Genomic DNA, 27,665 nt, shown 5'->3' with positions numbered 1-27,665 from the left:
TCAGTAGCAGCAGAGCAAAAGATTTGATATCTCTGGCACACTCTTATTCTTAACCACAGCAACTGAAGATCACGGTTCAACTATTACATTTCCATCGAATCATCAGCTAGACTAAAGGCAACACCGACGATCCCTCCTCACTTCAGCGATCTGACGATCAGCGCCGCCACGGTGGTGAGGTTGACGGCGTCCTGGTCCACCTTCCACAGCGGCGACGGCCCGCCACCGGCGTTGGCGGCGCCGAACGCGTCCTCGCAGTCGGTGGCTGCCTTCCCGACGACCCCCATGTCCGCCGCGTAGTCCCGGAACCTCCCGGCGGCCAGCGCGTGGACGGCGCTGTGCACGACGTTGAGCGCCTCGATGTAGCGCTGCCGGCACGTGGCCAGCGCGCCCCGCTGCGCCGCCGACCAGCCCCCCCGCCGCTGGAGCTCCTTGATGGTGGCCACGGCCGCCGTGTAGTTGGCCAGCGTCAGGTTGGTGGCGATCGCGGCCAGCCCGCGCGCGTCGGCGCCGTCGCTGCCGGGCGCCGCCTGCAGCGATGCCACGCAGAAGGGCTCCAGGTCCGCGTGGGCACCGCCCGAAGTCGCCTCCGCGCAGATCTGCTTCACGGTCTCGGAGGCCGGCGCCGCGCGGGTGCCGGCCATGGCGAGGAGGAGGAGGAGGATGAAGCGGACGGGGACGGGGATGGAGACGAGGCTCGCCGCCATCGCTGCTTGCGGCAACTGGGACGGGGAGTGGGACGGTTTGGTGGAGTTGCCGCTTTGCCTTTTGGATGGGCTTTTGTAGCCGTGTCGGGATGCGAAAATCTTGCGCGGAGGATTCTCTCTCATTTTTGTTTCATATAAGGACATTTATTGATGCACTCATGCACAGACGGGGATTTGCTGGCCGATGGATGCGTATCCTTTGTGCTAGAAAGGACAAGAAGCAAAAATCTTGGAGCCTTCTCAGGTGTTGCCTCAGCACACACAGGATTCTCTTTCATTTCTGTACGCTGCACCGATGAGTGGCAAGGGGGAGTACAGCACTGCACTTGTTTTGCAGGTCTTTGGTAAACTCATTACGCCACTTGCCACTATGCAGAGAGAGAGAGAGAGAGAGAGCCGCCCGTGTTCCGTTAGCCAAATCCGGGGCAACTCTGCTTTGTTACGCATTCACGCGGTCACGCCATGGCCATGCCCCACTATCTTCCTCAGCTTCCGGAGTTCGACAGCAGTTTCACTGTTGGCACTCGGCAGCATGATGGATGGGCTGTGCATGAGCTAACGGCAAAGAGGCCTGCTTTCTCATGTGGGCTGGGCTTTCTACATGCTAGCCCTTTCTGTGACTTTTCGGCCTTAAGAAAAAAACAAGTCCTTTTGACGTCCTCAACTATTGACGAAGTCCGACTTTAGTCCTCCAATCTCAAAACTGGATGTTTGGCACCCTGAACTATGCAATACTGTGCAAATCAAGTCCCTCGTTCGTTTTAGCAGTGGTTTTAGCGTGGTGTGGGTCCCACATGTCAGGTAACATGTGGCGGTGGGACCACGCGCCATGTGGCTCTCTTCTCCCTCTCTCCTCTCCCTCCTCTCCTCTCTCTCTCTCTTCCTCCTCCCTTTCCCTCTGCCTCCGACCGGCGATGCTCGGACCGCCGCGCTCACAGCCTACCTCAGCAACACGCCCTCGTAGCGAGTGCGGCGGCTACGCCGCCTCTCCGCCGAGGAGCGGTAGCAGGAGACAGAGGCTCTCATTGCGCTCTCCCTGGGTTTCCTCATCGACGAGCTGCTCCCCAAGGAGCGGCCCATCCTCCCCGCCCGCATCGCTGACGCGCCGCATGGGTACCTCGCCGTCTTCCCTGCCACATCAACTTCGGCATCTCCGTGGCCTTCCCCGCTGCACCGTCCCCGGACGCTAGGCATGGAACTAGAGTGTTTTGGAAGAGTTTGGGCACCGGAGAACACTTGAATAGGGTAGAGGGGTTCATAGAGGCTTGAATTAATATTCAAACTAGTTTTCAATATTAATTCTTGGATTTTGAGAATAAGGAGGATTTTGGAAGGATTTTTTCTAGATTTTTAAATGATTTAATGGTGATTGGAATAATATCAAGGAGATTTGGCATAGGGTAAAATAGTATTGGAAGTTCCAATATTATTTCTAAGGTTTTTGGAATAGGGATTTGTTATGAAATCACTTTAAGATTGAGAAGAGAGATTTTAGAGAGATTACTAAAGCAACCAAATGCAAGCTTAGATTTCGTGCAAGTTTTATTTATAAAATGGTTTTGAATGTCTGGGAAGAGAAAGTGGGTTTAGTTTAATTTTTTTAAAAACTTCATATTTTTAAATGCTCTAAAAAGTGGGATGTTACAGTCATCGTCAACGCGGGACCTGCGGGGCTCGCCGTCGGGGGCTGCTCCCGAGGAGGGTGAGGAATGAGAGAGAGGAGAGAAGGGGAGAAGAGATAGAGGAGAGAGATGATAGAGGGAGAAGAGATCCACATGGTACGTGGGCCTACCGTCACATGTTGTGTGACATGTGGACTCACGTTCCGTCATGCAAAACCATTGCTAAAATCAGCGAGGGACTTGCCCACGCCACGTCATGCAAAACCACCGCTAAAATCAGTGAGGGACTTGATTTGCACGATATTACATAGTTTGGGGTCAAACATCCGATTTTGCGGTTGGAGGACTGAAGTCGGACCTCGTCGATAGCTAAGGGACGTAAAAGGATTTTTTCAAAAAAAATCCTAAAATTTACCAAAAAACCAAAAATAAAAACATCTGGAAAGCTCCCGGTTTCCGTGCGACGGTGCGAGGAAGAAGAGAGGATAAGAAACGAGTGGGCTTTCGATAAGGAGAAACCTGGGCCACTCACTGATCGCTCGCTTGCTGCGCCCCACACGGTTCACTACGTGCGAAGGCCCAAACGGAGTTGCCCTCGCATACCGCTTTTGAGAGAGAGATGGCGAGCCCAATGGTAGCCACTCCGGTCCAGCTCCGCACCAGCACCGGCCGCCTCAGCTACTCCTCTTCTTCCCCCAGCGCAGCCAGGCGGCGATTCGCGGCGGTGAGGGCGTCGGCGGAGACGATGGCGACGGAGAAGCTGGGCATCAGGGTGGAGCGCAACCCGCCCGAGTCCCGCCTCTCCGAGCTCGGCGTCCGCCAGTGGCCCAAGTAAGCTACCCGCCCTCCCGGGCATCCCAATCTCCGATCTCCCCGCCGTCCCCCCCGCCTCCACTGGGCTCGTTCCCCTTGCTGACGGCGACCTGCTGGTGAATGCACGAATCGATCAGGTGGGGGTGCGAGAAGAGCAAGTTCCCGTGGACCTACTCGGCCAAGGAGACGTGCTACCTGCTGCAGGGGAAGGTGAAGGTGTACCCGGAGGGCCACGGGGAGGAGTTCGTGGAGATCGCCGCGGGGGACCTGGTCGTCTTCCCCAAGGGCATGAGCTGCACCTGGGACGTCGCCGAGGCCGTCGACAAGCACTACAACTTCGAGTAGCCGCCGCTGTCCAGGCCGGACTAGCCTGCAGCGCTCGATGTATGGTACGCAGTAGCAGTAATTGGTGACCGCCTAGTTGGAATGTTTGGATTGCACCGGCTTGTCCATTCCTGCCTGTAGACGTGCCGTGCTCTGAACCTCTGATGCTCCATTCCAGTGTTGAACAGCACAATAAAGCTCCGGATTAGCGGATTACAACACTTCTTTTTTTTTTAAGGAACCAGGCTGGAGAGCTGTCGATTATACGATTATATTAAAAAGAAGATGAAACTCAGATTGAGCAAAACAATCATTAGAAAAAAAAAGATAACACCGGGCGGTTGGATCAGGACATCAACACAAGTTGAACCCCGAATAACTCCGTCCGGTCGGATTAGGACATCGACACGAACCACATCGAAACTCTGCCCGGTCGGATTGGAACATCGACGCGAGCCTCAATGAACTCTGCCTAGTCGGATTGGGACATCGACACGAGCCGCACCGGGACAACCGCCACACCGCACGCCACACCGCACTCTGAGACCTGCTTTTTTCTTTTGTTTTTTTTTCCACTTTTTTGGAAGAAAAGATAACAAAGAAAGAAAGGTGCCTAGCCGGTGGCTGCCATAGCCAAGCTGTTGAAGAAGAACCATCGAGCTGGAAATGCCTGACGTCGCCTTCAAGAAAGTCACAACATCGAGAGGTGTTGCCAATGCCGACCCAAGAAGGGTTGGGTTTTCACCCGCATCGTCTAGCTGGATAAGCTGGAGAGGTTCGAAAAGGACGCCTCTTAGGAGGGAGCGGCGTCCGCAGACGTCACTGTCCCAGCTTATGCCATGATCTCGTCCAAAGTCCAAACCTCGGGTGGTCGAGCAAGAGCAACGCCACCTGCGCACGCCAACCCACACCGTCGTAGTAGCGATCCGACCAACGCGGGCGTCCCTAATGTCATCACCAGACGTCGCTGCGCACGCCACGGGCGTCCCCACCGTGCACGCCACCAGAAAAGGGGCCACAACCACCAGGAGCTGGAGCCCTGGCCGCGAGCTGCTGCTGCCGCTGCTGGAGCGGCCTCCCCAGCGGCTGCGCTGTAGCCACAGTCGCCGTAGGTGCCGCCCGCGCATTGCAGCCCCACGCCGAGCAGGGTAGCCCAGGGCCGCCGCAGCCACAACCAGCACGCCATGCGCCGGCCACGGACGCCTGTCACCACCGAGCAGGGGCTGTGCTCTGGGCCGCCACCGCCACAGCCAGTAGGTCGAGGCCGATGGCCACATGAGCATGGCGCAGCAAGACTCCTCCTCCACCACTGAGCAGGGCCGCCGCCATCAACGCCAGCGCCGACCACGCCAGACCTAGCCCAGAACGCTGCCATGTCAGGGCCGCGCGCCGACCGCCATCACCACAGCCAGCAGGCCCACGGCCGCCAGCCGCCGCTGAGCAGGGACCACCCTGGCCAGCAGCCGCTTCGATGAAGGCATGACCATGCCCGGGCAGGCCTCTTCCACGCAGATCCGACGTTTAGCAACCTGGATTCGGGCTGCCGCCACCACGATCTACATAGCCACCGACAGAACCGGCAGCCACCGATAGAATCGGCAGCCACCGACGTTGGGAAAAAAAGGACGCCGAGCGACTGGGAAAGAGGGAGAGGGAGAAAGGAGATGGGGGAGGGGAAGGGGCTGGGGAAGGGGGCCGCTGCCACCGTTGCCGCGGGCGGGCCGGCTGGGGTGCTGGTTTGGGGGGCGAGGGGTGGCGGGGTGTGTCACCCCCGAGCCGTCTCTCGGAGACGACGCGAGAGCCGCGTGTGGAATTAGTTCCCCGCGGATTACAACTCTTATGTTATGCTTTGTTATTTCTCGCTATCTGTTTGGTGAATTTGGAGGTAGCAAGCGCCTATTTACATTGACATACAAGTAGGCGTAGACTCCTTACAGAAGTGGAATACGTACAAGTGATTCATACCTACCCTTGATCTGCTTCACAAGTAGGCGCACACTATTCTGCAGCCCATCTGTCCTGGGGCATGAAACACCGGTTTCCTGTCCTTACAAAGATTAATACCTGCACTGTTACAACTGGGACTAGGATAAATTTGACAGATAGCACATTAATGTTTACTTTCACACAAGGAGGAAGACATCGGCAGATCTAGTCCTACTACTGACATTCTGTTTATAATGACTGGAATACACGGCGTTAGATACTATTATATTTGTTATTTTGGTGATGTGATTTGACATGGTCACCACCACCAACCCTAAATTCAGATGTGCTTAAAATGGTTAAGCCACACTTGTACCAGCCTCTTGATGGCAGGTAGTTCAAAATCCATCAGTATGTGCCCACAAGGCCACAATTATGCACTCTAATATTTGTGTTCGTGAGTAGCCATAGCTTCTTATGTAATAGCATGGTGTTTTCCTTATTACATTTTCAAGAAATATTTCGTAGGAGAGTTACAGTATTATACTCATGTGATTCCCATATAACCAACCTGAATACTTTGTCTTAGCCTGTACTGTAAACCTTATTTTAATATGTTGTGAATTGTTCAAATATATCTTATTGCTTTGCTATTAAAAAAAAGGTAAAAGAATAAAAAATCTTGGTTGACTTTGTAGTATCTAGACAGTGTCTCTATTAAGTGTAGCAGCATTGGAATTATAGCTACCCACTGTATCCATTATCCAAGCAAAATTGGAAGAATCGAACACTCCAACTCCAGATCGTAGGTTGCCGGCGCCGGAATTCGGAACTAGGATACAAACTGGCAAGGTCTGTGTCATGATGATATGAGAAAACAAAAACTACCACACACCACCACCGGTGAGCAATAATCATCTTCGCCACCAACCTGGAAGAAGGAACCATCGCCACCGGGCCTATCTGTATTTCCCGGTGGTGAGGACCCGATGATGACATTGATGATAAGCTCTTGCATCAATACTCTGATCACCCTGGACCACTCTAGGAACAGCAGCCTTTGCCCAAATTCTCTCCTCCTCTTCCTTCGATGCTAACAACAGCACAATCAACAAGGGGAATGTGGGGACTGAGGGTTTGTTCCAGGTTTTTAGTGGTGATCCTAGCACATTCAACTCGGTCTTCTCCAAGGCTGTTGATGCGGTGGGCGCATTTTTGATGGGCATGGAAGAGGCTAGTGGGTTCTTGCCTAGGGACAACGGCTTCATAAAGGATGATCTCACATATTTGTTTCGCTCTATTTTTTTTTGTATCCTGTTTAGTAATGCTTCATATCAGCCTGCACAGCTTATTTAAATATGTTTTGCATTGAACAACAGAATATACTCTTGCTTTCTCAGCTTCGATAGGTAAAAAGAAATACAATTTCTTCGTGCGATCCGTGCAGTATCTAGCCATCGCTTTATCCAAGCAACATTACAATTGTAACTAGCCATTGCCCTTGGTGTGCACCAAGCAACATTGGGATCATCGCCGGCACTCCTAATAACCACCAGGTTGTTGAAAACATCTAGCGCACCACCGTACCCATTTACGATGTCCGACATCCTCATGATAACCAGAAGCTTCTAAGCCCATGCCATAGCATTCCCGTAGCTGTTTATCACCATGGCTACTACCCCGGAGGAATTCTTTGCTGAGGGTCTCATGGAGCCTTCACCACCATCCCCATCTGTCTTCCTCGACCTTAACCCGATGCCTGATTCCAATACTGCTGATAAGGGCCAGCTCTCCCATGATGACCTGCTGCTCCCTAACATCTCGTGCATGCACATGGAGGATGACATTGATGGTAAGCTCTTGTGCCAATACTCTGATCACCCTGCCCTACTCCAGGCGCAGCAGCCCTTCGTCCGGATCCTCTCCTCCCCTCCCATCAGTGCCAAAAATGATGATGCAGCCAACAAGGGCAACATGGATCAGGCCGATGATTTGTTGCTGGTTAGTAGTGGCGATAAAAGCACTCTCAGCTTGGCCTTCTCCGACGGTGAGTATGTGGTGGGGGAATTCTTGAAGGGCATGGAAGATGCTAACAGGTTCTTGCCAAGTGACAACAGCTTTATAAAGGGCCATCAAATGAATCAAATGTTCATCAGAAGCAAACGTAAGCATCTGGAGGAGGAGGTAGGCAGGACCAGCAAGATTATGATGACGACGACGGAGGTGCCAGAAGAGACTGGCATCCATGAGATGCTTGATGATATGATGACAGGTGGAGACGAGGCATTGATCAGGGATATGGAGAAGTTGCGTACTGCCATGTCCAATAAGGAGGAGAAGAAGAAGAGGAGAAAGGGTTCTAGCAAGGTTACGAGGGATATGGTGGATCTAAGCACTCTGTTGATCCGTTGCGCGCAGGCAGTGGACAGAAGCAATTATTTGATTGGGGGTGAGCTGCTGAATCAGATCAAACAGCATGCTTCAACAACAGGTGATGCCATGCAACGGCTAGCTCAATGCTTCTCCAAGGGGCTGCAGGCGCGGTTAATGGGAACAGGAAAGCAGCTTTGGAATTTGCTAATAGCAGATCGTCCTTCGGCCATGGAGTTCCTCAAGGCTTACAATCTTTACATGTCAGCCTGCTACTTCAACAAGGTGGCACACATTTTTTCCGCACTGACCATTGCGCAAGTTATGAAGGGAAAGAGCAGGCTGCACATTGTAGGCTATGGTATCCATGGCGCATTCCAGTGGGCAGGTTTGATCCGCTGGCTGGCGAAGAGGGAAGGTGGACCGCCACTAGGGATGAAGATCACCACCATCTGCTGTTCCCACCCTGAGTCTTTTCCAGTTCAGTGGATTGAGGAGCAACGGTATCGGCTCAGCAAGTATGCTAGTGAGCTTGGTTTGCCATTTGTGTTTGAAGTCGTCACAGCAGAGCGGGAGAAAGTTTGCATCCAGAACTTGAACGTAGATGCAGATGAGGTGCTTGTCGTGAGTGACCTCTTTAATCTCAGCACCTTAAAGGACGAGAGCATATTCTTTGATAGCCCAAACCCTAGGGATACTGTCCTCAGTAATATCAAGAAAATGCGGCCAAATGTTTTTATCCAGAGCGTTTTGAATTGCTCAAATGGCTCCTGCTTCTTGTCACGTTTCCGGGAAAAGCTGTTCTATTACTCGGCACTGTTTGATATGTTGGATGCAATTGTCCCACGGGAGAGTGAACCACGATCGGTGCTGGAGCAGGAGTTGCTTGGGCGTTATGTACTGAATGCCATCGCCTGTGAGGGTATTGACCTTGCGCAACACCCTGAGAAGTATAGGCAGTGGCAATCGAGAAACCAACGGGCAGGCCTGAGGCAGCTGCCACTAAGACCAGTCGTTGTGAATGTACTTAAGGACAAGGTCAAGAAGCACCACCACAAGGATTTGTTGCTCAGTGAGGAAGGCCAGTGGCTGCTGCAAGGATGGAAGGGGCGCGTCCTGTTTGCCCACTCAACATGGGTAGTAGAAGACGGATCTTCTGAATGAAGCTTTAGTTCCTTGCTGCTGAGTGATAACATAAACTTCTGCAACTCCCTGAGAAGCATTTGGCCGTGCTGAAAAGCATTTGTTGAGCTGTTTAGTCATTCGGTGCTGGTTAGCGGCTGCTGAAAAGCATTTTATGTGATGTCCAAGTTATATCCGGTATTGAGGACTTGCTAGACAACTGCCAGCACCTCTGTCCATGTGTTTTGTAACTTTTGATCAAGTAGACGAGGAGGAAGACGGATTGTTCAATACAGCAGCACATCTAGTGCCACAGTATCATATTCTTGATGCAGTAGGTAGCATTATTGTTGTATCTGCTATTCAGTATCGATGCGCACACATTTGTTTCTTGAAGCTGTGCATGTTAAATCTGACTCATTCACTCTGGACATTTTCCAAGAAACATGCAGGAGCTGCATATCTCCTGCCGTGAAACTTTGTTTTCTTTCTCCCTGTTTCTGATCACAAATGTACAGCATCGCTGCTTGTTTGCTTGCTAGAAGGATTGAACTTTGAATTGTTCATCTGCTGAATCGTGGAGACACAGAAGGTTAAACAATGGCTATTGAACAGAACGTCTCCATGTTTTGTCCGCCCGAGTTAAATTTTGTTGCAATCAGCCCAGGAGGTAATTACCTCCGGATCTTGGAAAGTTTAAGTGAAAAGGCTGAGCGATTTATATCGGTAATTTGGATCAACATTCTAGATGCAGTGTGTGTCGACGAAATAATCAGCCATTCGCTGCAATTATTTCTTTTGAGGAAGTCGACAAAAATGCTGTACACATGTGAACCAAAAAGAAGTGAAAAAAAGAAGTGAATTCTGGGATATGTCCTGGATCCAGTGCAGCAAAATGTCTCTTCTTTTATGATATCTTGCTCTACTTTCCATGGGCGACTTGAAAATGATTTACCGGTAGGTAACGTTGTTTTCTGGAGAAAGTTTCCCCTGTGACTCAGTCATCAGAACAAAAGACGTACCACGATATAAGCTAGGAACTATATGCTGACGTGTTCATCCTTGTGATCACCGACACATGAGCTCCTCCTATTTTTTTCTTTAAACTTAATGAGCTCGTCCTATTGACTATGGCCTTATGTTGGATTCACCGACACATGACGGTAAAGCCAAATGCCGCAAGCAGTTCAAGTCCATAACTAATCTTCGCCATCTGCACCACACTAGCAATGGCGGTCACTGCTGAGTGAGCTAGCTCCAGCTGGGCCTCATGGAGCGCGACAGACCGTCCTCCTCAATCTTCCTCGACCTGCCCCCGACGTCGTCCCAGGTCGACGGCAGCGAGGATGATGGCGACCACCACGTGCTCCCCTACATTTCACGCATGCTCATGGAGGACAGCATCGTCGACAAGTTCTTGTGCCAGTATCCTGACCACCCCGCGCTGGTCCAGGCCCAGCAGCTCTTCTCCCACATCCTCTCTGACGCCTCCTCCTCCGTCCTCGCCGAACAGCCCTGCAACTTCGCCGAGCTCTTCTCTGTGCAGTCATCGGCCCCGGCGCCCGCCGCTGCCGCCGTGCTGTCCGTCGCCCAAGGCAGCAACATCGAGGATACGGCCTTCTTCTTGAATGGCATGGCCACGGACGCGGTGGAGTCCATTAATAGCTCGCTGCCAGCAGAGAGCACCGGCTGCTGCATGGACGTGGTGAGCATGGCGTTCTTCAAAGGCATGGAGGAGGCCAGCAAGTTCTTGCCGAGCGACGCCATGACGGCGGGCGGTGGTGGTAGAGGCCAGAAGAAGAGGCTTGACGGAGACGACGACGAGGCAGAGCTCGGCAGCACCATGGGCAGGAGCAGCAAGCAGATGGCGACCGCCGCCGACGGCGAGGAGTCGGAGGAAGCTGCCGCACGCGAGATGCTGGACCAGCTGATGCTCAACGGCTGCGGCCCAAGCGCCGCCGACATGCAGGAGCTACGCGCCGCCACCACGGAGATGGAGAAGGCGCCGCGCGGGAGGCGCGGCACGGGCGCGGCGGTGGACCTCCACACCATGCTAATGCGTTGCGCGGAGGCGGTGGCGGCCGGCGACCGGAACGGTGCGGCCGACCTCCTGGAGCGGATCCGGCGCCACTCGTCGCCGGCGGGGGACGGCGCGCAGCGGCTGGCGCACTACTTCGCGGCGGGTCTGGAGGCGCGGCTGGCTGGCGGCACGGGGAGCCGGCTCTACCGGTCGCTCATGGTGCGGCGCAGCTCCCTCGCGGACTACCTCAGGGCGTGCCAGCTCTACATGGCCGGGTGCTGCTTCGTCCCCGTGATCTTCCTCTTCTCCAGCGAGACCATCTGCAGAGCCGTTGCGGGGAGGAAGAAGCTGCACATCGTGAGCTACGGCTTGGGCCGCGGGCTCCAGTGGCCCGACGTGCTGCGCAGGCTAGGGAACAGGGACGGCGGGCCGCCGGAAGTGAGGCTCACCGGCATCGACTCCCCGCTGCCGGGGTTCCAGCCAGCCGAGCTCGTCGAGGAGACGGGTCGCCGGCTCAGCGACTGCGCGCGCCGGTTCGGCGTGCCGTTCAGGTTCCGATCCATCGCAGCGAGATCAGAGGATGTCGTTGCAGATGGCCTCGACATTGATCCCGACGAGGTGCTCGTCGTCGTCGAGAGCACTTTCCATTTCAGGTCCTTGATGGACGAGGGCGTCGTCGTCACCGTCGACGGGAGGAACACGAACCCCATGGACACGGTGCTCAACACGATCAGGGAGATGAGGCCGTCCGTGTTCATCCACGCCGTCATCAACGCATCGTACAGCACCGCGTTCTTCCTGACGCGGTTCCGCGAGGTGCTCTACCACTCAACGGCGTTGTTCGACATGATGGACACCGTCCTGCCCCGGGACGACGACAGGAGGCTGCTGCTGGAGCGGGACGTCCTCGCGCAGTGCGCCGTGAACGTCATCGCCTGCGAGGGCGAGGACCGGATGCACCAGCCTCGAAGCTACAAGCAATGGCAGGCGAGGAGTCGGCGCGCGGGGCTGCGGCAGCTGCCATTGGACCGTGGCATTGTTCAGATGCTCAAAGACAAGGTGAAGGAGGAGTATCACAAGTGTTTCGAGATCAGCGAGGATCAGCAGTGGCTTCTCCAGGGATGGAAAGGGAGGGTGCTCTACGCCCTCTCCACGTGGACGGCAGGCGATGACTTGGCATAGATTCGATCTTTGGTCATATGACTTAGCATGGGCTTGGTACATGTTTACTATGTATGATCTGATCTAGTAGTTTTCATCAATGAGATAGCAACACACACATCAACGAAGAAATTGCTGCTGGGTTTTTAGAGATAACCAGTACGAACATCTTCGCTGGGAACGGATGGAGGTGTTAAACCTCTATTGTTGAGAGGACCCTAGAAACTTTTATTGTTGAGAGGATGTGTATGCTGCGCCATAAGGTAGATTAGATCTACGTCGTGGCAAAACTTGTAATAAGTGATGACTTTGTACGTTGTCGGATGTAATTTTATTATTCAAATTTCTAGAAAACTACATGCACAAGGAAATTAATCCTGAGTTTTGAATTCTTAAAAAAAAAAAGAGGGACGCAAAACCACGTCAAGATGATATGTGTCATCCCTTCTTGCGCCGAAGATCTTTGCCATTTTCGAGTGAACTGGGACTACATTTCGTCCAATTCTATGTTTCCACGCCCATATGTAATTATGTTTCGAGCAAACAGCTAGAGTATGTTCTTTTACAATAAAGTTCTAGTGGGACTTTGTCTAGGTGAGTTCATGTATATTTGATGTCAATATATGAACTATCTGAAAAAAAACTGTACCAAAGATATAAAAGCATAATAACAGGTGATCATTGTTTTGAACGAAATAATATAGGTGATCATTGTAACCAAAGTAAAGGCCAAGAAGCTTAGTGGTTCATAGAAGACATCAACACTGATACCCAACTTAAAAAACCCATCAATATCCACAATCACTACTACATTATCACCAACGCTGTCATCACAGCCGGTTTGGATATGTTTCATAGAAGACATCAACACTGTTGTGCAGTAGTGAATGCTGAATTCTAACGTCTGGATCATCAGAATATACCATCATAATATTGAAAGTAGACAGGAAAAAATAGACAAATATACGATATGCTGAGCTACAACATGAAAAAAACAACAACAAACAAGCACCATCTACGATGATATGGTTGCCTGGAGTTCAGACGACCTAACCTAAGACAAATATTCCAATAGACACCAGGTCCACTGCACTGCACATAACCCTGATGATCAACTGGTACAGCTTCCCCAGCAAGAATAAACATTCACCCTTGTGCATTGAATTTCGATCAACTGGCAGTTTTGCATTTTTTAACTGTCCTCATTGTCAGGATCCAGAAACATGTAATTATTCATCCTTTAGCTGAGCTCACAACAGGAAATTTTGTACTCCATGCATCTAATAAGATTTCCTGATCAAGTCCAGATGCAAGTCTGTTGACCATGCACCTAGCTATCTCATTGACATATTCTTTACAGGTTTAGAAGCAGCTAGAACTGGTTTAGCAACTGAAACTATTAGGACTGAAACAATTGGGGCACTGAACAGGGTAATCTAGTTTTTTTCTCGAACACGCAAGAGAGCTGCGCATCTTTGTACTAAGAGAAGGAAATGATGGTCCAATTACAAAAGAAACATCACATCACCTTGGACCAGAGTGAAGGATGCTTGAGTTTTGACAATAGATTCTTACAGTAAAACACTCACAACTAAGACCTGACCACAACATATCTAACAATCTATGCAGCCACCCGTCCTGAGTCCAGGGCTGCAAGCCCTTTGGCTCCAGCCATCTGCCAAAGATGTGACTCGTCATTGAAGGCCCGTAGAGCTTCCTGGAGGTTAGGAGCACAGGGTAATCTAGTGAGCGATAGTAAATACCATTTAACTAACAATAGGGTAATCTGGTGATCGTGTAACAATAGACCTAACCTCATAGATGTAGCTACTTTCTATAATAGTTGTGGTCTGTTGCATCCTCATAGGAAAAGTCAGAAATATATCATCATTGTTTTAAAAAAGGTAACAAATGGATTCACTCATAAAGTCAACTAGACATAGTTGCACATTTGCACAACCATAAGGACGTTATACACATCCACCATGGGCAAAAGGCTCATGCACACGCTCCCTGACAAAATTGCATAGATCTAGAGCCATAGCGACAACATTTTTCATAAGGGTTTAAGTTTCAGTTATTGACTGAAATCTACTGAGTCTGCAACTGAAGTACTGCGCTGTGCTGCCTTACATTTTTCTCGTTTTCGTACCGTGTTTCAAAATTTAGCTCAGCCAACTGCGCAGGACTGTGTGATATCTTAATCCATGTATATGCATGTTTGCACAACCATTTTGTTCGAGCTTACATACGATTTCCCAACCAGTAAGGTCAGGAATCGGAGAGCAATCTCTCTCGTAATTCAGTTCGTTACCATTTTAAGGTTAGAAACAAAATCATCAGAAATGAACCGCGCACATTGACAGCATTATATTCCCAATTGAACCTTTGTAGTAATACCCAAAGCAGCGAAAACCCCAGAATTAATCGCTCAAATATGCAAATCTCTATCATTAGACGTTCAATTTTGAAACACTTGCAAATCGTTAGTACTAATGCCCAATGATTAATCTCTATCTTGATCTCAAACCACGATCCTAATTTTTAATTTGGCTCATCAGACCCATCACATGGACAATCCGACGAATGCCTGGTAGATAGCCACCGCTGCTGCCCGACGTGATGGTGTGGCACCGTGGCTAGCTAGCGGCCATGGCTGCAGGCGAGCTCCATTCAGTCCTTGAGGCACAACACTATCTACCTCGTCCTTTTTTTTATTTATGGAGAGCTCATTTATGATCTGTGCATATCAACTCGGAGTTCTGATGCATGTTCAGCCCTCGGGCTAAGGTGGCCAATTTCTCATTCCTCTCTAGCATACGTCTGCATCACTGATGAGTTATCTCACTTTATTTCTTTTGTTTATATTTTGTTTCATTAGTGTTTCATCATCTCGATTCATGGCTCCGTTGTTATTGTGGCTGTATGGTTTGTAGGCTCAACGTACGAGAGTTGACGCGGGAGCTGTCAGAGTCGTGGCACATTCGTAGTTATGGGATAGCGCAGTTATTCGTGCCTGGGTACCACACATCTAGGGAAGGATAGCCTGCCCTATTTGCACGGCACGCACACACGATCGATCATGCCATCCCACGACTAAGAACATGCCATGCATGAGCCGGACTGCCCCCGCATGAACTCGCATGCGTTGAGCCTGTTAACTGATACGACCACTGCTTACAACGGAGCCATAAATCAAGATGAAATACCAACAAAACAAAATAGAAAGAAAATAGGTATAAAGTGAGGTAGCTAATCAAGGATACGCTAGAGAGTGAAAATGGGTCACCTTAGCCCGGGGCCATACGAGAACCAGAAGTTCGGAACTCTTGGGATATTACACACGGATTCTATATGGGTTCTTAAAAAAGATGAGATGGATAGTGTCTTCGAGAGGGATGATTTGGGGTAGCGTGTAGAGTGTAGATTGGTAGTTCACTGGCAGTTCAATAGATGAGAACTAATCTTTTTTTATAAAGAAAAGAGGAATTGCTCCCTGCTGATTACATATTAATTTAGAGCTGAACTAAGCCCACATTTATGTAGTTTGCTCGGTTACAGCTGAATTGAGAGCATCTGTACATGTCCGATGCATGCGCGTTCATGCAGGACTTTCCTAATCATGGCCACTACTTGAAGTCTGTAGCGTATGTTCTATTTGACGCCAAGACGATGAAGACGAGCTCTTGAACACAAGAACACCATGGACTCTATAGATTGGTGTTGCAAATAAGAAACTGCAGCGTTTTCTTGACTCTATTGCTTTAAATAGAATAAACATTATGGACTTGAAGTGTTGGCCATAATCACCACGAGACGCGCGTGACGTCTGCCACGCTACCTCGCACAAGCCTTGCCATATCACACAAAGCTCAAAGGCGTTTCGCGTGTTACAAGTGAACGAAACTAGGAAAGCCCCTGCATGAACGTGCATGCCTTGGACATGTAGAGACGCTCTCGATTCAGCTACATCCGAGCACATTAGGTGAATCAAGGAAAATGAAATGCAGTATGCTAACTTGGTGGCTAGAATTTTGAACAGTGCCAATATTATGTAACAATAATCTCCCCTTAATACTTGCACGGTTCACTTGAACTTGATGATGCTGATCTTCTCATGCAATTCATTATAATCATATATTGATTCACTTTTGGATATTTCCGTATAATGAATATGCAGATAATTGTATTAAGATTAGGTGTTTACTTTAGATTATTTTCAATAACATCACATATGGATAATTTAGATACAAATAGAAGGGTATTTTAAGTTATTTTTAATAGCTAAGGCAGCAAATAAGCTTTTCGGCTGCTAGTAATCAGAACAAATCACAGGAACCAAAGGCTACACACCTCGAATACACAGATTATCAAATGACTGAACGTACAGGCAGAGAGCAGTTACCGGATGCATAGATGCCTAATTGCTTCCTCCGACTTCTAAAACGACGAGTGAAGACGTACCCTGAGAAACAGTGGAAACAAAAACCGAGTCTCCTGCGATAACGGATGGATCAGAATCTCTCAAAAATCGACGATACTTGAACCCTGATGAAGCGCGACACTCACTGCAGAGAAGACACTTACACTGCTACACGGTTGCCACCGGATGCCACCCCGAGCCGCCGCCGGCGCTGCGGCGTTCATCGTCGGCCGAGAAGAGCTTAGGCGATCAGATGGAAGCCGTGCTTTGGGAGAGGAACATGATTCAGGATGTTTATGGGCGTCGAGGCCGTGGCGATCGGATCGAATTCCGCCCACGTCGCTAAACCATTCCAAGTTGCACGCTGTGAACAGGTCCTCTCTGCCTTCCCCTGCCCTCTCAATTCTCATTCCCAACAATGACAGTTGACAGGTGGACCCATATTGCCTCTCAAGTTACTCATATCATATTTTCTCAGATCGAGGATTTGGGCTCATGCCGTTTGCCAAAGTCACGATATTTTTTTTTCCTAAACGCAAGGAAGATCAGCAATCGTTCATTCTCGAGTTAACCTTGCACACTTACATGACAGCAGACATGCAGGATACACGTGGACTTCCAAATCATGCCGAAAACAAGCACGCGCGGAGCAGAGTCGCCCTCCTCACTTCTCTCCTCACAGCTCGACCTTCTTGGCCTGATGCTCCTCCCCGGTGCCGGTGCCCGCGCCGATGCTCTTCTTGGCGTCACCGTCGCCGTCTCCGCTTTACTCGCCCCCTTTTTTAAAGGCACAACACTACCCAAGTCGGCCTTTTGTTTTGGAGAGTCCATATATGATCCATGCGTATCAACCCAAGAGTTTTGATGCCCGTATGATCCTCAGGTCTCTCTACCATGTCACTAATTAGCTATATCACTTTATTTACTTTGTTTACATTTTGTTTTGTTAGTGTTTCATCTCGATTCATGTCTTGTTGTTGTGGTTGTATGAGTTTCTAGGCTCAACGCATAAGAGTTCACGCAGGAGCTGTCGGAGTCATATGTGGCAAGTTCGTGATCATGGGATCGCATGATCAATCAGTGTGCGTACTATGCATATAGGGCAGGCTAGTAACCGTGTTTAGCTTGTAAATTTTCCTCTGAATAGTTGATCAATATATCCAGAAATGCTACCAATTTTTGCAGCACTAAAACATATGTGTCCTTGATTTGTGTTCGCATGAATTCCAGGAGTTTGCTGGCGGCGAGGTTTCACTGTGAACTTTGACTTTTGGCTTTGGAGCCATTACAGTTCCACGCAACCCTGAAGACTCCGTCAGCTTCAAACAACAACGACTGATCGCCTATGCCACCACATCTTTACCGAGTCTATTTCTCACCCATGCCGCGGGCGTCAAGGTCGTCATCCAGCATGTTCTCAAGGAGACGGACGCCACTTGATGCTCACACACACCAACAAACAAGAGTGGCCATTGTTGATGCATGTGAACCTACAGCTCAAGGCGCCAAGGCCTCTAGCAGCTGGAGGCCCCTCCAGGTACGTACTTGACAATCTCATCATCCTTCGACTCCATAGCCTGCCAGAGGCCTTGGCCTATTGGTACACGGGCATCAACAAATGACAACTCTTGTTAGTCGGTGCGTGTGACCATCTTGAGGAAGTGTTGGATAATGACCGGGGCATGGTGTGGGCAAGAGCGAGGCTAGGTGACCTGGCGTTGTTCAGAGCTGACTGAGTTTAATTCATATGGTTGCCTAGAACCATAACGGCTCTAATGCCAAATGCACGTGAACATAGATTAGGGAGACATGTGTTTTGGTGCTGCAAAAACTGGCAGCTTTTCTAGATATATTAAGCAACTATTTAAAATAAAATTTGCATAATAGGGCAACTAGCCAACCCTATTTGCGCCGCACACACGCATGACCGATCGTGACATCCAACGACCATGAACATACCATGCATGCATGGGTCGGACTGCTCCAGCGTGAACTCGCGCGCGTCGAGCCTACAAACTCATATGGTTACAACAACAAATGAGCCATCAATCGAGATGAAATCCTAACAAAGCAAAATGGAATATCATAACTTATGCATATAACGTTGACATATGACTTCTTACTACCAAACTTTTTATAGATAATTTTTTAGCACAACGTTTAAGGAATACACAACTTATATATATAACTTCTACATCCAGCTTCTAAAAAATAATTTCAAGTTTCCATTTTAGAGAGTTATTATAACTTTTGTAGCATAATTTTCATAATATACACAATTTATGCAAATATTTTTGTCACAATTTTTATAAAAATGTTGTTAGACAACTTATGAACATAAGTTGTACACGAACAATATCCATACAGTACAGATGGTACGATAAAAAAATAATTGAATGGAGAAAAAAGAAAAAGAAAAAAGAAAAAAAAACTCAAACACCACGCGCGGTCTTTGCGCGGGCTCAGGAACCACTACCACGCACGCGGACTTGCCGTTGTCGGCGCCAGCAGCACTCGCGACGAGCGCACGTATAATTAACATTGCGTAACTTTTAGGCTATTTCGCATTGATCCCATCCCCATCGAAAAAAACCACAGATAAAGTTTTGCCTAAAAAGGTTGAATTGGGCTATCCTACAGGCATGATCCATGTTAACTTGTGAGTGGTGAGGAAATACCGCACAATGATCCTAAAACCCCACAAACCCTTGATTTTGCTTTGCCTCACATTATCGCCAAGGCTATGTCGACCAGTCCCTGCCACACCTTCACCTCCATCTTTGTTCCCTCTTACTCCCATCTGGTTCAACCTTTTCCCTCAGTCCTCCTCCGCTTCTCTCCCTCTGACCTCAGTTCACCGCGATTCTGACCGCCAGTTATCTCACCAACACACACGGACACAAGGTTGAATATGGGTATTTGGTGCTACTATAAACAAGCAGCTTTTATCCTTGTATTCTTAAACTATTTAAAGTGAAACTACATCTTAAATTAGCAGCTAATGTGTCTCATTTGGGCGGCACTTGCGCATTGCCTACCGCGTCATCCCACGACCGCGCAAACTTGGCGTCTGCGTGGTCGTGGGATGGCACGGCCGGTACTGTGTAGGTGCGGTCCAAACGAGGCAGATTACTTCGCTGATAATACAAGGAGAAAAGCTGTCTGTTTACAGCAGCACCTAGCACCGGTGTTCAACAACTTGTGTTCGTGTGCGCGTTCGTGAGTTCACCGTCGACTGCAATCACCTGAATGCTAAGAACGCACCTAGAATGCAGATTACCTGAATGACTGAACCCGCAGGGAAAGAGCACTTACCAGAAACAGATGCCCAATCGCTTCCGACTTCGAAAACGACTAGTGATGAAGACGTACCCAGCTGAGAAACAGTAGAAGCTGACCAAGTTTCCTGCGATCAGGGATGGATCGAAAACTCTCAAAAAATGGATAAGTACTTGAACCATGAAGCGCGGCGCTCGCTGCGGAGAAGACGCTTACACTGTCATACGGTTGCCGCGGGATGCCACCCCGAGCCGCCGCCGGCGCTGCGGCGTTCATCGATCAGCCTCTCCACCACAGGAAAATTCGCGCACGGAGTCGGGATGGAAAGCTGGAGCCTGGCGATTATGGAGGAGTTCGTAGGGAGACGATCTCAGGCGATCTCAGATGGAAGCCGTGCTTTGGGAGAGGATCAGGATCCAGGATGTTTATGGGCGTCGAGGCCGTGGCGATCGGATCGAATTCCGCCCACGTCGCTTCACCCTTAATTCGAAGTTGTGAACGATTCCATCTCGACGCTGTGAACAAGTCTCTCTGCCTTCCCCTGTCCTCTGGATTTTCATTCTCTACGATGACAGGTGGACCCATCTCTATTATACGAAATCTCAGCCAAGCTTGGGGACCCGATAGTGCCACGTCGCCCGTTAGCCCAACAGCCATTAGATCCGGCGAGGAAGCGATATGAACCGTTCGATCGGTGTCGGCGCGGGCTACACGCCCGTTAGCGGCGAACCGGGCGCTCGCGAACCTGCTCCTTCCCACGCCTCTCCGCCTGCCCCGCCGCCCGCCCGAGGCGCCGACCACTGCTTCCGCGCCTCCCTTCCGCCTGCAGGCTGCAGCGCGGCCGCCGTCAGCCTGCCACGACGGCCACGAACTTCGTTCACTGCGCGTCACACTCCCCTCTGCCGCACGGGGCAGTGAGGCCACCAGCCATCCCCCTCCTGCTCCGCCTCGATGGTGAGGCAGCTGCTCCTCTCCTCCTGCTCCCAGTGCCTCTCACCTTCCTTCCCTTACAGCGCCACACTCATGGCGAGAAGGCGCGCGCAGGAACGAAGCGTGCGGAGGGGGCTATGGCAGATCCACCCTCGGTCGAGCACCGAAAATGTACCCCGCCACCGGAGGCGGCGGGCCCGCTTGGCGGCCACAGCGCCTGGAGCACGGGGCGGGCGGGGCCAGCGGCAACGCGGCCGCGCAGCGTCTCAACCACAGACGCGCTCTCACCGCCGACGGCCGTAGCAGCCTCTGCAGCTCTCCCTTCTGTCCGTGCATATGGCCGCTGCTCCCTCTGACGAGCTGTCTCTACTGCACACAAGTTGTTTGTAGAAATGCCTAATAACAAGAACGGAAGCAAGAGCCTGTAATATTGTACATGATTATGCCCCCGCACAGGTATTAGTCTATCCACAATATATATTCATTTGAATTCAATATCCACCAATTTCCTACCAGCAGCTGGACATAACCAAAACAGCGATTACTAGCATTACTCACTGAGAAATGACTAGAACTATTCTTCTGTGCTGTATAAATTACCATTTTTATTAATTATTTCTCAAGGAATTGTGCTTCTTTTGTGGTACTCAGTTTGTTGAAACAATTATTGCTCAAATTCGTGTCAAATGGTAACATTCAACTGGGTTCCATGGCGACCCAGCTGAAGGAAGCATGTCTCTCTAATTAGGAAAAGCATATGCCTGTACAAGTCGGCGACTTGCTGTTAATAAACATAATTAATTATACTTATCCTTAGTCTCGCCGGATACAAAGCAACCATATAATAATGTTGTCTTAATCTCATGTAGAATATGGGCTTAAAATTTCATAACAACTATTAGAGAAATCAAATAGCTCTCTTAGTTTCTGAACTGCAAATACTGCTCTTCTAATGTTTTGGGCTACAGATGTGTGCTCAAACAGGCATCAAGAACAAACTTTCTGCATGTATCCATGAAGAAATGGCTATGTGAAATTTAAATGCTACGACATAGAACAGATGAATCAATAAGATAGTAGGTTTTGAGGTTGCAACCTAAAATTAAAGCACCCGGACAATACTGATCTGAAACTTGGTAGATAGTTCGAGAGCATATATAATGAGTTTATTGCTGTAAAACATTTTACATAATAGTATGTCCATAGCTTTACTTCCTTCATGACTACTTAAACCATTTTTCATTTTTATTTTACAGTGTTGATTCTCTGAATGTCAACTGTCACAAGATATTAAGAACATGGAAATCGTACAACCAAGGTAATGTAAATCATTGCATTCTGTATTAGATCTAATTATTAAGCAATGAATCTGTAATTCCCAAAGCTTGCAAAAAATCGAAATGCCATCTGATCACTTTTAAATCTCTGTATGCCACTACAGGGTGTTTCCAGGAAGCTCGGCTGCTCATGGTTAATTACCCAGGAAGCTCGGCTGCTCATGGTTAATCCTTAATTCCTTATATACTATGCTCGTCTAGGATATGCCTTGGGACTGTTGAGAAGTACGGTGCCCCTTGCTATGTTAGTTTTGCACTACTGAACCCGCCTAAAATTTCTAAACTAGCTCTCACTCACATGATGTCAGCCATAAGCTTTATTTCACCTTTGGTAAGATCTGAGAGTGCTCATACTCAAAACAAGGTGGAACAGTAAGGTAATGTCTTTGCTATATTCTTGATGTCATTTTACATAACCCTTTTATTTAAAAAAAATCATAAACCTGAAACCAAACCTCTTATAATAAGATTCCACCTCCGTTGACAAGTGCCTCAGTTAAGCCTGAAAAGACAAGTTATGGCAGCACTTTTCCACGAGCACTGTTGTAGAAAAATAGAACGAAGACTCATGTCAATCTTTTGTTGTATAAATTGCCTGTGATCTGTCTTCATCTCTGCGTTAACCTATTTGTCAGGTGTTTGTGAAAAAGGTTATGCCAGCATTTCTGATAGGATCTGCAACATCTGGGGGAGCACTTCTGAAGAAAATAGGATAAAGGCTATGAGGTCAACCTTTTGCTGTACAAATTGCAAGTAGCCTCTGCATGATATTCACATGTATGTCAATAATAACATTCCCTTGTGTTGTGCACTTGTCAGTCTTCGATGTTTATCTACAATTACTTCATGTCTGTAGTTTGTGATTTATGATATGCCGGCCACACTGGTAGCATGCTCACACCTTTTTGAGTTGACATATGCTCTCAACATGTTCGATGGAATGCCTCAATTGCTTACCTCCTGCTCAAATTTGATTCTGATGTCTCTGCGCTATCATGAATTTGTAGTTTCTTAAAGTTTCCGGGCACATTTAACTCTATCAGGTAGGTAGACATAACGTAATATTTACATACAAACTCACTCGATTTATGTATAGGATTATGTATAGGATACAATGACAGTGCGGCATCGATCTTTTGGCGAAGCGAATGAATATCAAAGATATATTCCTGCTGACATAAAATAGATTTGATTGCCCTTTGGATGCGTGGCGTATAGCTTTGTTTAATTAAATAATTATGTTCTTGATTAAATACTAATTAATATTTGTGCTGATTTTTACATTATTATTCTTGTCGAATGCTGTGTATTTTGCAATACTAATGTTTTGTTGCCGCGTGCAATACTAATGTTTTGTTGTCACGCACACGCGGGCATGATCCTAATCCGCGCAATATGTGAGCCACGGGTCAAAATACCGAATATACATAGGCCCAATATCCACCGGCAAAACCATCATGCCAGGCGCGGCAACGGCCGCGCCAAATTTCTAGTATACCCTCTCAGGTTATCATTTTTTTTCCTCAGATCGAGGATTTGGGTTCATGTCATTTGCACACACAATCACAAGATCTCTAACTTTTTCCCTGAACGCAAGGAAGATCAGAAAACGTTTATTCCCGATTTAACCTCGCACGCTTACATGGCAGTACGACACATGACACACTTCTCTGCATACAAGATACATGTTGACATCCAAATCATGCCGACAACTTGCACGCGTAAAGCCAAATCACCACCCTTCTCACACGTCACGCCACCGTTCACAGCTCGACCTTCTTGGCCTGTCGCTCCTCCCCGGTGCCGGCGCCGCCCGCGCCGATGCTCTTCTTGGCGTCGCCGTCGCCGTCCCCGCCGGCGATCCCTACCACGCGCGGGCCCTTGATCTGCTCGGGCGCCAGCTTCCTGAACCGCACGGTGAGCACGCCGTTGTCCAGGCTGGCGGCGACGGAGTCGAGGTCGGCGTTCTCGGGGAGGCGGAACTGGCGCCAGAACCTGCCGTAGGAGCGCTCCTCCCGGTGCCAGTGGTCGCCCTTCTGCTCCTCCGCGCGCCGCCGCTCGCCGCTCACCCGCAGCACCCGGTTGTCCTCGACCTCGATCTTGAGGTCCTCCCTCCGCATCCCGGGCACGTCGACGACGATCTCGTGCGCTTCGGGGGTCTCGCGCCAGTCCACACGCGCCATGGACACCATGGCCACGTCGTCGCGGTCGAAGCCGAAGGGCACGTGCTCCAGGATCCGGAACGGGTCCGCCAGGAGGCCCACGTCCGACAGCGGCGACACGGCCGCCGCCGCTGCCTCGTCGCGCCCGCGCCTGCCGTCGCCGAACCACGGGAGCAGAGCGCCGTCCGCCACCGCCGCGGCCATCACAGCGAGGCACGCGAGCGCGAATGCCACGGTTCCCTTCGACATCATCACTGGTCCAAGGAGGTGTACGCACTTCAAGCGATCGAACAGAAGAAGATCAGCTGAGCAGGAACCCCGCCCGATTGAGGTTGCTAAGATCGAAGCTGCCGCTTGGTTTTGGTGCTCTTCCTCACTTCCTGCTGTGTTTTCGCTGGATATGCCGCGATGGTGACGGGATGGAGAGGGGGTTGATTTATAGGGTGGTGAGGGGATTGGAGAACGCAGCGCGGTGGCGAGCGAGAAGGTTCGGCGAGCTCGAGAGCGTTCGAGGGTGTTGCAGAGGTTGCCGCACGGCTAACGACTTGCCCGATGGCGGGAGAGATTTCCCGAAGCATCTCAGTCAATCACGGCCAACGGATTGCGTTCGCTGTGGGCTGGGCCGCGTCGCACAACGTTGGTGGGCCTTCGCGTGTTTCTACTGCTACTAGTTGAACAAAGGCAACCACGCCATGAAATTCCTCAAAAGAAAAAAAATAAGCATCCCATGAAAATGACAACACATAGCACATTCTCAGACCAAGCTAACTCAGCAGCAACATCTATGAACCGAGAACAACACTTTCATGCTGGTATTACAGATACATCCGCGAATCCAGACTACAGTCAAGGAGTGTCGACAGAGAACTACACAGGAAATTGTTTCAGAGTTTCAGTAAAGCTGGTTTACAGTAGGGCCCAGCAGACAAGTCCCTTGGGTTCATTACTAGGATGGGCCTTGGTGCATCTCATGAAGAGCTGCAAACAGTCATAGCAAGGTCTTTCGGAGGTGGTCAGGTGGAAAGCATGTTCAGCCACGCTTGAACTTGATGCACATGAGATATCTCTACATACCACACCTGACAAAGCAATGCTTATCTCTTGACCATATAGCACCAACTACTCATAAGTGAGACAACAAAACAGAAACGAAGCTACCTGATTCGAGTCTGCTAAAAAGTATCTTCTTCGAAACCTAAAAAACAAGTAGTAGCCTGGAGTGGTTTACATTGAGAATTTGAGATAGATGAGTAGTTACTTTTTTCTGTTTTAGTTTCTACAATCAACATGGAGGGAGGGTAGCCTCTACGATGAGCGATTCTAATTTTTCCAGCAATGCAATCTTCGAATTTGGTTCAAAAGATGAAGTTTGTGTATGAAAATCGGATCGATTGGAGGCGGATGCTAGCAAAAGTCACCAGGATTAGCTCTAGTTTGAGCTTATCGCTTGTCAATATTTTGAATATAAGAAATGATTGCGAGTCCTGCAGCAGTATCCATGGAACTCTTTCTTTCCTGTCCCATGGATATTGCTGCAAGACTTGCAATCATTCCTAAGAAAATTCAAAATATACAAAATCGATAAGCTCGAACTAGAGCAAACTCTGGGTGAATTCTGGGAGCATCTGCCTCCCATCCGATCTGTCTTTCATACAAAACCATATGTTTCGTCTTCAAAACAAAATCCACGTTCTTGAAACAGAAAAAGGGGGGTTGCTGAAAAAATAGGAATTGTTCACCATGGAGGCTAACCTCTACGGTGACCGTAGAAACTAAAATAGGAAAAAAGTAGTTACTTGTCTATCTCAATGTAAATGAATGAAATCACTTGGTCTTCCTGTTGCAACCGCTCATTCTTACTTTTCTGTTCAAGTCTAAAGAAGAAGAGGTTTTATTAGCAAGCGTGAATCTGGTAGCTTCTACTTTGTTCTGTTGTCTCACTTATGAGGAACTAGTATTACCTGATCAAGAGATAAATCTTGCATTGTTAGGTATTTTCTTTTCAGGTGAGGTGTGCATAGGTATCTCATGTATCAAGTTTTTGACGTGGGTGTGTAGAGATATCTCATGTACTGAGTTCAGGTGCGGTGTGTATCAAGACCTGCAAAACAACTACCACGTGATAGTTAAAGAGCAATACAGCCTATAAGGCAAAGTCATGGAAAATTGTTTGCTAATTTTCTGAATACATTAGCATCTGTTTCATTGTGGCCTTTGAATTTCAACATACTAAACTGAATCTGAAATAAAACCTTGGTTGGCAGATGCAACTGATCCTAAGTTCCTAACACAACCATCAGCACGAGGAGATCAAATTTTTCTAGTCAAAAACAAAAGAGAATCTCATCTATTTCGACAGCCCACTAGGATAACTGGATAACCATCAAAGCACGCAACTTGGGCTATTTCTACTCTGAACAGCACATTCTCTGTAACTTTTGTGAGCGGAAAAGGGGTAGACAGTTTCAGTGCCATTAATAACATAGGACTCCCCAACCAATTTGTTCTGCAGTACACAAAGGCAAAGCAAACTAAGCTCTCATGGTCGCCTCTAAACCAGGCAAGCTAAGCATTATGAACGAACAAACATGTATCATACATGATACCTTAAAGATCTAGTACTAACGAAGGATTGCTATTTCTGATACATCATAACCTTCTATGAAGATCTGTCAAAAAAATTTAAGACTAACGAGACTGAGACGTCCTTGCTTACTGCATCTTGGGAGTACAAATTTACAACTCATTCGCATGGCCACAGCATCTTGGGACTAACTAGATACCTTCCACATCTAGTACTAACCTATTGGCCCTCATTCCCATGGCCACAGCATCTTAGGACTACAAATTTCCAATTGCAACAATACTCATGTTTGATGACTAAGTCCCAAAGATTCCGTAAACTAACATTCAATTTGCTTCAAACACCAACGTTTACCGCGCGCAAATCCCTAAATGGCTAAATCTGTATGCCAAAACCGCACAGATCGGCCGCAAGATCTCAACATCTTGACAGGGGCGCCATTTCATTCAGCTACAGGAAGGGGATAAAGGTGGCGAGGGAGACGATTCCCTGGGGGGAGGGGCTCTCTGACGTACCGCAGGAAGCTCAGTGGGCGGAGGAGCCGTGGAGGCGGTTGCACGCGACTGCGCGGCCTCGCCGACGAGGAAGACGCCGAAGGCGACGATGGTGAGTCCCCGGCGCTAAACCTTGTGACAATTGCTTCCAATATAAGCAGAGTTCTCCTTCAAAAAGAAAAAGAAAGCGACGATGGCCATGCGCATCTGGTTCCCCACCATGGGGGTGCCTCCGCCACTCGTCCTGCGGCCGGAATAACTCACCCGTCGCGCTCAGCATCTTCCCTTCTTTATTCCCGGCGCCATCGCCGCCGACGCTGCCGTCGCTCTGCTTCGCTCTCACGCTACGCGGAGCGAGCGAGTGGCCAAGAAGGAAATGGGCTGGGCTGCT

General features: G+C 49.1%; 5 protein-coding genes and 1 long non-coding RNA gene across 12 annotated transcripts; 3 read left to right on the top strand and 3 right to left on the bottom strand.

Moving 5' to 3' along the window:
- Window positions 1-4: 4 nt before the first annotated feature.
- Window positions 5-1,169, bottom strand: LOC117862658 (uncharacterized). Its single transcript, XM_034746160.2, has one exon. The coding sequence runs from the start codon at window positions 849-851 to the stop codon at window positions 138-140; it is 714 nt and encodes a 237-aa protein (XP_034602051.1). The 5' UTR covers window positions 852-1,169; the 3' UTR covers window positions 5-137.
- Window positions 1,170-2,874: 1,705 nt separating this feature from the next.
- Window positions 2,875-3,687, top strand: LOC117862617 (uncharacterized). Its single transcript, XM_034746119.2, has 2 exons — window positions 2,875-3,160; window positions 3,280-3,687. Exons 1-2 carry the CDS (start codon window positions 2,949-2,951, stop codon window positions 3,485-3,487), a joined length of 420 nt encoding a protein of 139 aa, XP_034602010.1. The 5' UTR covers window positions 2,875-2,948; the 3' UTR covers window positions 3,488-3,687.
- A 3,373-nt stretch (window positions 3,688-7,060) lies between these two features.
- LOC117864732 (scarecrow-like protein 9) lies at window positions 7,061-8,926 on the top strand. Its single transcript, XM_034748838.1, has one exon. It carries the CDS (start codon window positions 7,061-7,063, stop codon window positions 8,924-8,926), a length of 1,866 nt encoding a protein of 621 aa, XP_034604729.1.
- Window positions 8,927-10,140: 1,214 nt separating this feature from the next.
- On the top strand, window positions 10,141-12,422 carry LOC117864731 (scarecrow-like protein 34). Its single transcript, XM_034748837.2, has one exon. The coding sequence runs from the start codon at window positions 10,155-10,157 to the stop codon at window positions 12,084-12,086; it is 1,932 nt and encodes a 643-aa protein (XP_034604728.1). The 5' UTR covers window positions 10,141-10,154; the 3' UTR covers window positions 12,087-12,422.
- Window positions 12,423-13,450: 1,028 nt separating this feature from the next.
- LOC140223285 (uncharacterized) lies at window positions 13,451-20,320 on the bottom strand. Of its 2 annotated transcripts, XR_011898694.1 has the most exons (4): window positions 19,984-20,320; window positions 19,804-19,894; window positions 16,653-18,497; window positions 13,451-16,562 (listed from the first exon to the last, which is right to left on the bottom strand). It is a non-coding gene; the product is annotated as an uncharacterized lncRNA (long non-coding RNA). The 2 variants fall into 2 exon arrangements; XR_011898693.1 differs by lacking the exons at window positions 13,451-16,562; window positions 16,653-18,497 and having other exon boundaries at window positions 18,768-19,894.
- Window positions 20,321-23,602: 3,282 nt separating this feature from the next.
- On the bottom strand, window positions 23,603-27,665 carry LOC117864072 (23.2 kDa heat shock protein). Of its 6 annotated transcripts, none has more exons than XM_034748057.2 (3): window positions 27,539-27,665; window positions 27,296-27,406; window positions 23,603-26,308 (listed from the first exon to the last, which is right to left on the bottom strand). In XM_034748057.2, the coding sequence occupies exon 3, from the start codon at window positions 24,446-24,448 to the stop codon at window positions 23,798-23,800; it is 651 nt and encodes a 216-aa protein (XP_034603948.1). In that variant the 5' UTR covers window positions 24,449-26,308; window positions 27,296-27,406; window positions 27,539-27,665; the 3' UTR covers window positions 23,603-23,797. The 6 variants fall into 6 exon arrangements, with proteins under 6 accessions (XP_034603948.1, XP_034603944.1, XP_034603949.1 ...); XM_034748053.2 differs by having other exon boundaries at window positions 23,603-26,297; XM_034748058.2 differs by having other exon boundaries at window positions 27,494-27,618.

The sequence above is a fragment of the Setaria viridis genome, chromosome 7 (assembly GCF_005286985.2).
Source record: "Setaria viridis chromosome 7, Setaria_viridis_v4.0, whole genome shotgun sequence".
Taxonomy (NCBI): domain Eukaryota; kingdom Viridiplantae; phylum Streptophyta; class Magnoliopsida; order Poales; family Poaceae; genus Setaria; species Setaria viridis.
Note: the sequence above shows the minus strand (reverse complement) of the source record. Positions and strands in the feature narration are given on the sequence as shown.

Excerpts from the sequence above, each read along its gene's own strand:
- LOC117864072 (XM_034748054.2), bottom strand. The coding sequence starts at position 24,448 with ATGATGTCGAAGGGAACCGTGGCATTCGCGCTCGCGTGCCTCGCTGTG.
- LOC117862617 (XM_034746119.2), top strand. The coding sequence starts at position 2,949 with ATGGCGAGCCCAATGGTAGCCACTCCGGTCCAGCTCCGCACCAGCACC. Across the intron at positions 3,161-3,279 it reads GGCGTCCGCCAGTGGCCCAA|GTGGGGGTGCGAGAAGAGCA; the intron begins GTAAGCTACCCG and ends CGAATCGATCAG.
- LOC117864731 (XM_034748837.2), top strand. The coding sequence starts at position 10,155 with ATGGAGCGCGACAGACCGTCCTCCTCAATCTTCCTCGACCTGCCCCCG.
- LOC117862658 (XM_034746160.2), bottom strand. The coding sequence starts at position 851 with ATGTCCTTATATGAAACAAAAATGAGAGAGAATCCTCCGCGCAAGATT.
- LOC117864732 (XM_034748838.1), top strand. The coding sequence starts at position 7,061 with ATGGCTACTACCCCGGAGGAATTCTTTGCTGAGGGTCTCATGGAGCCT.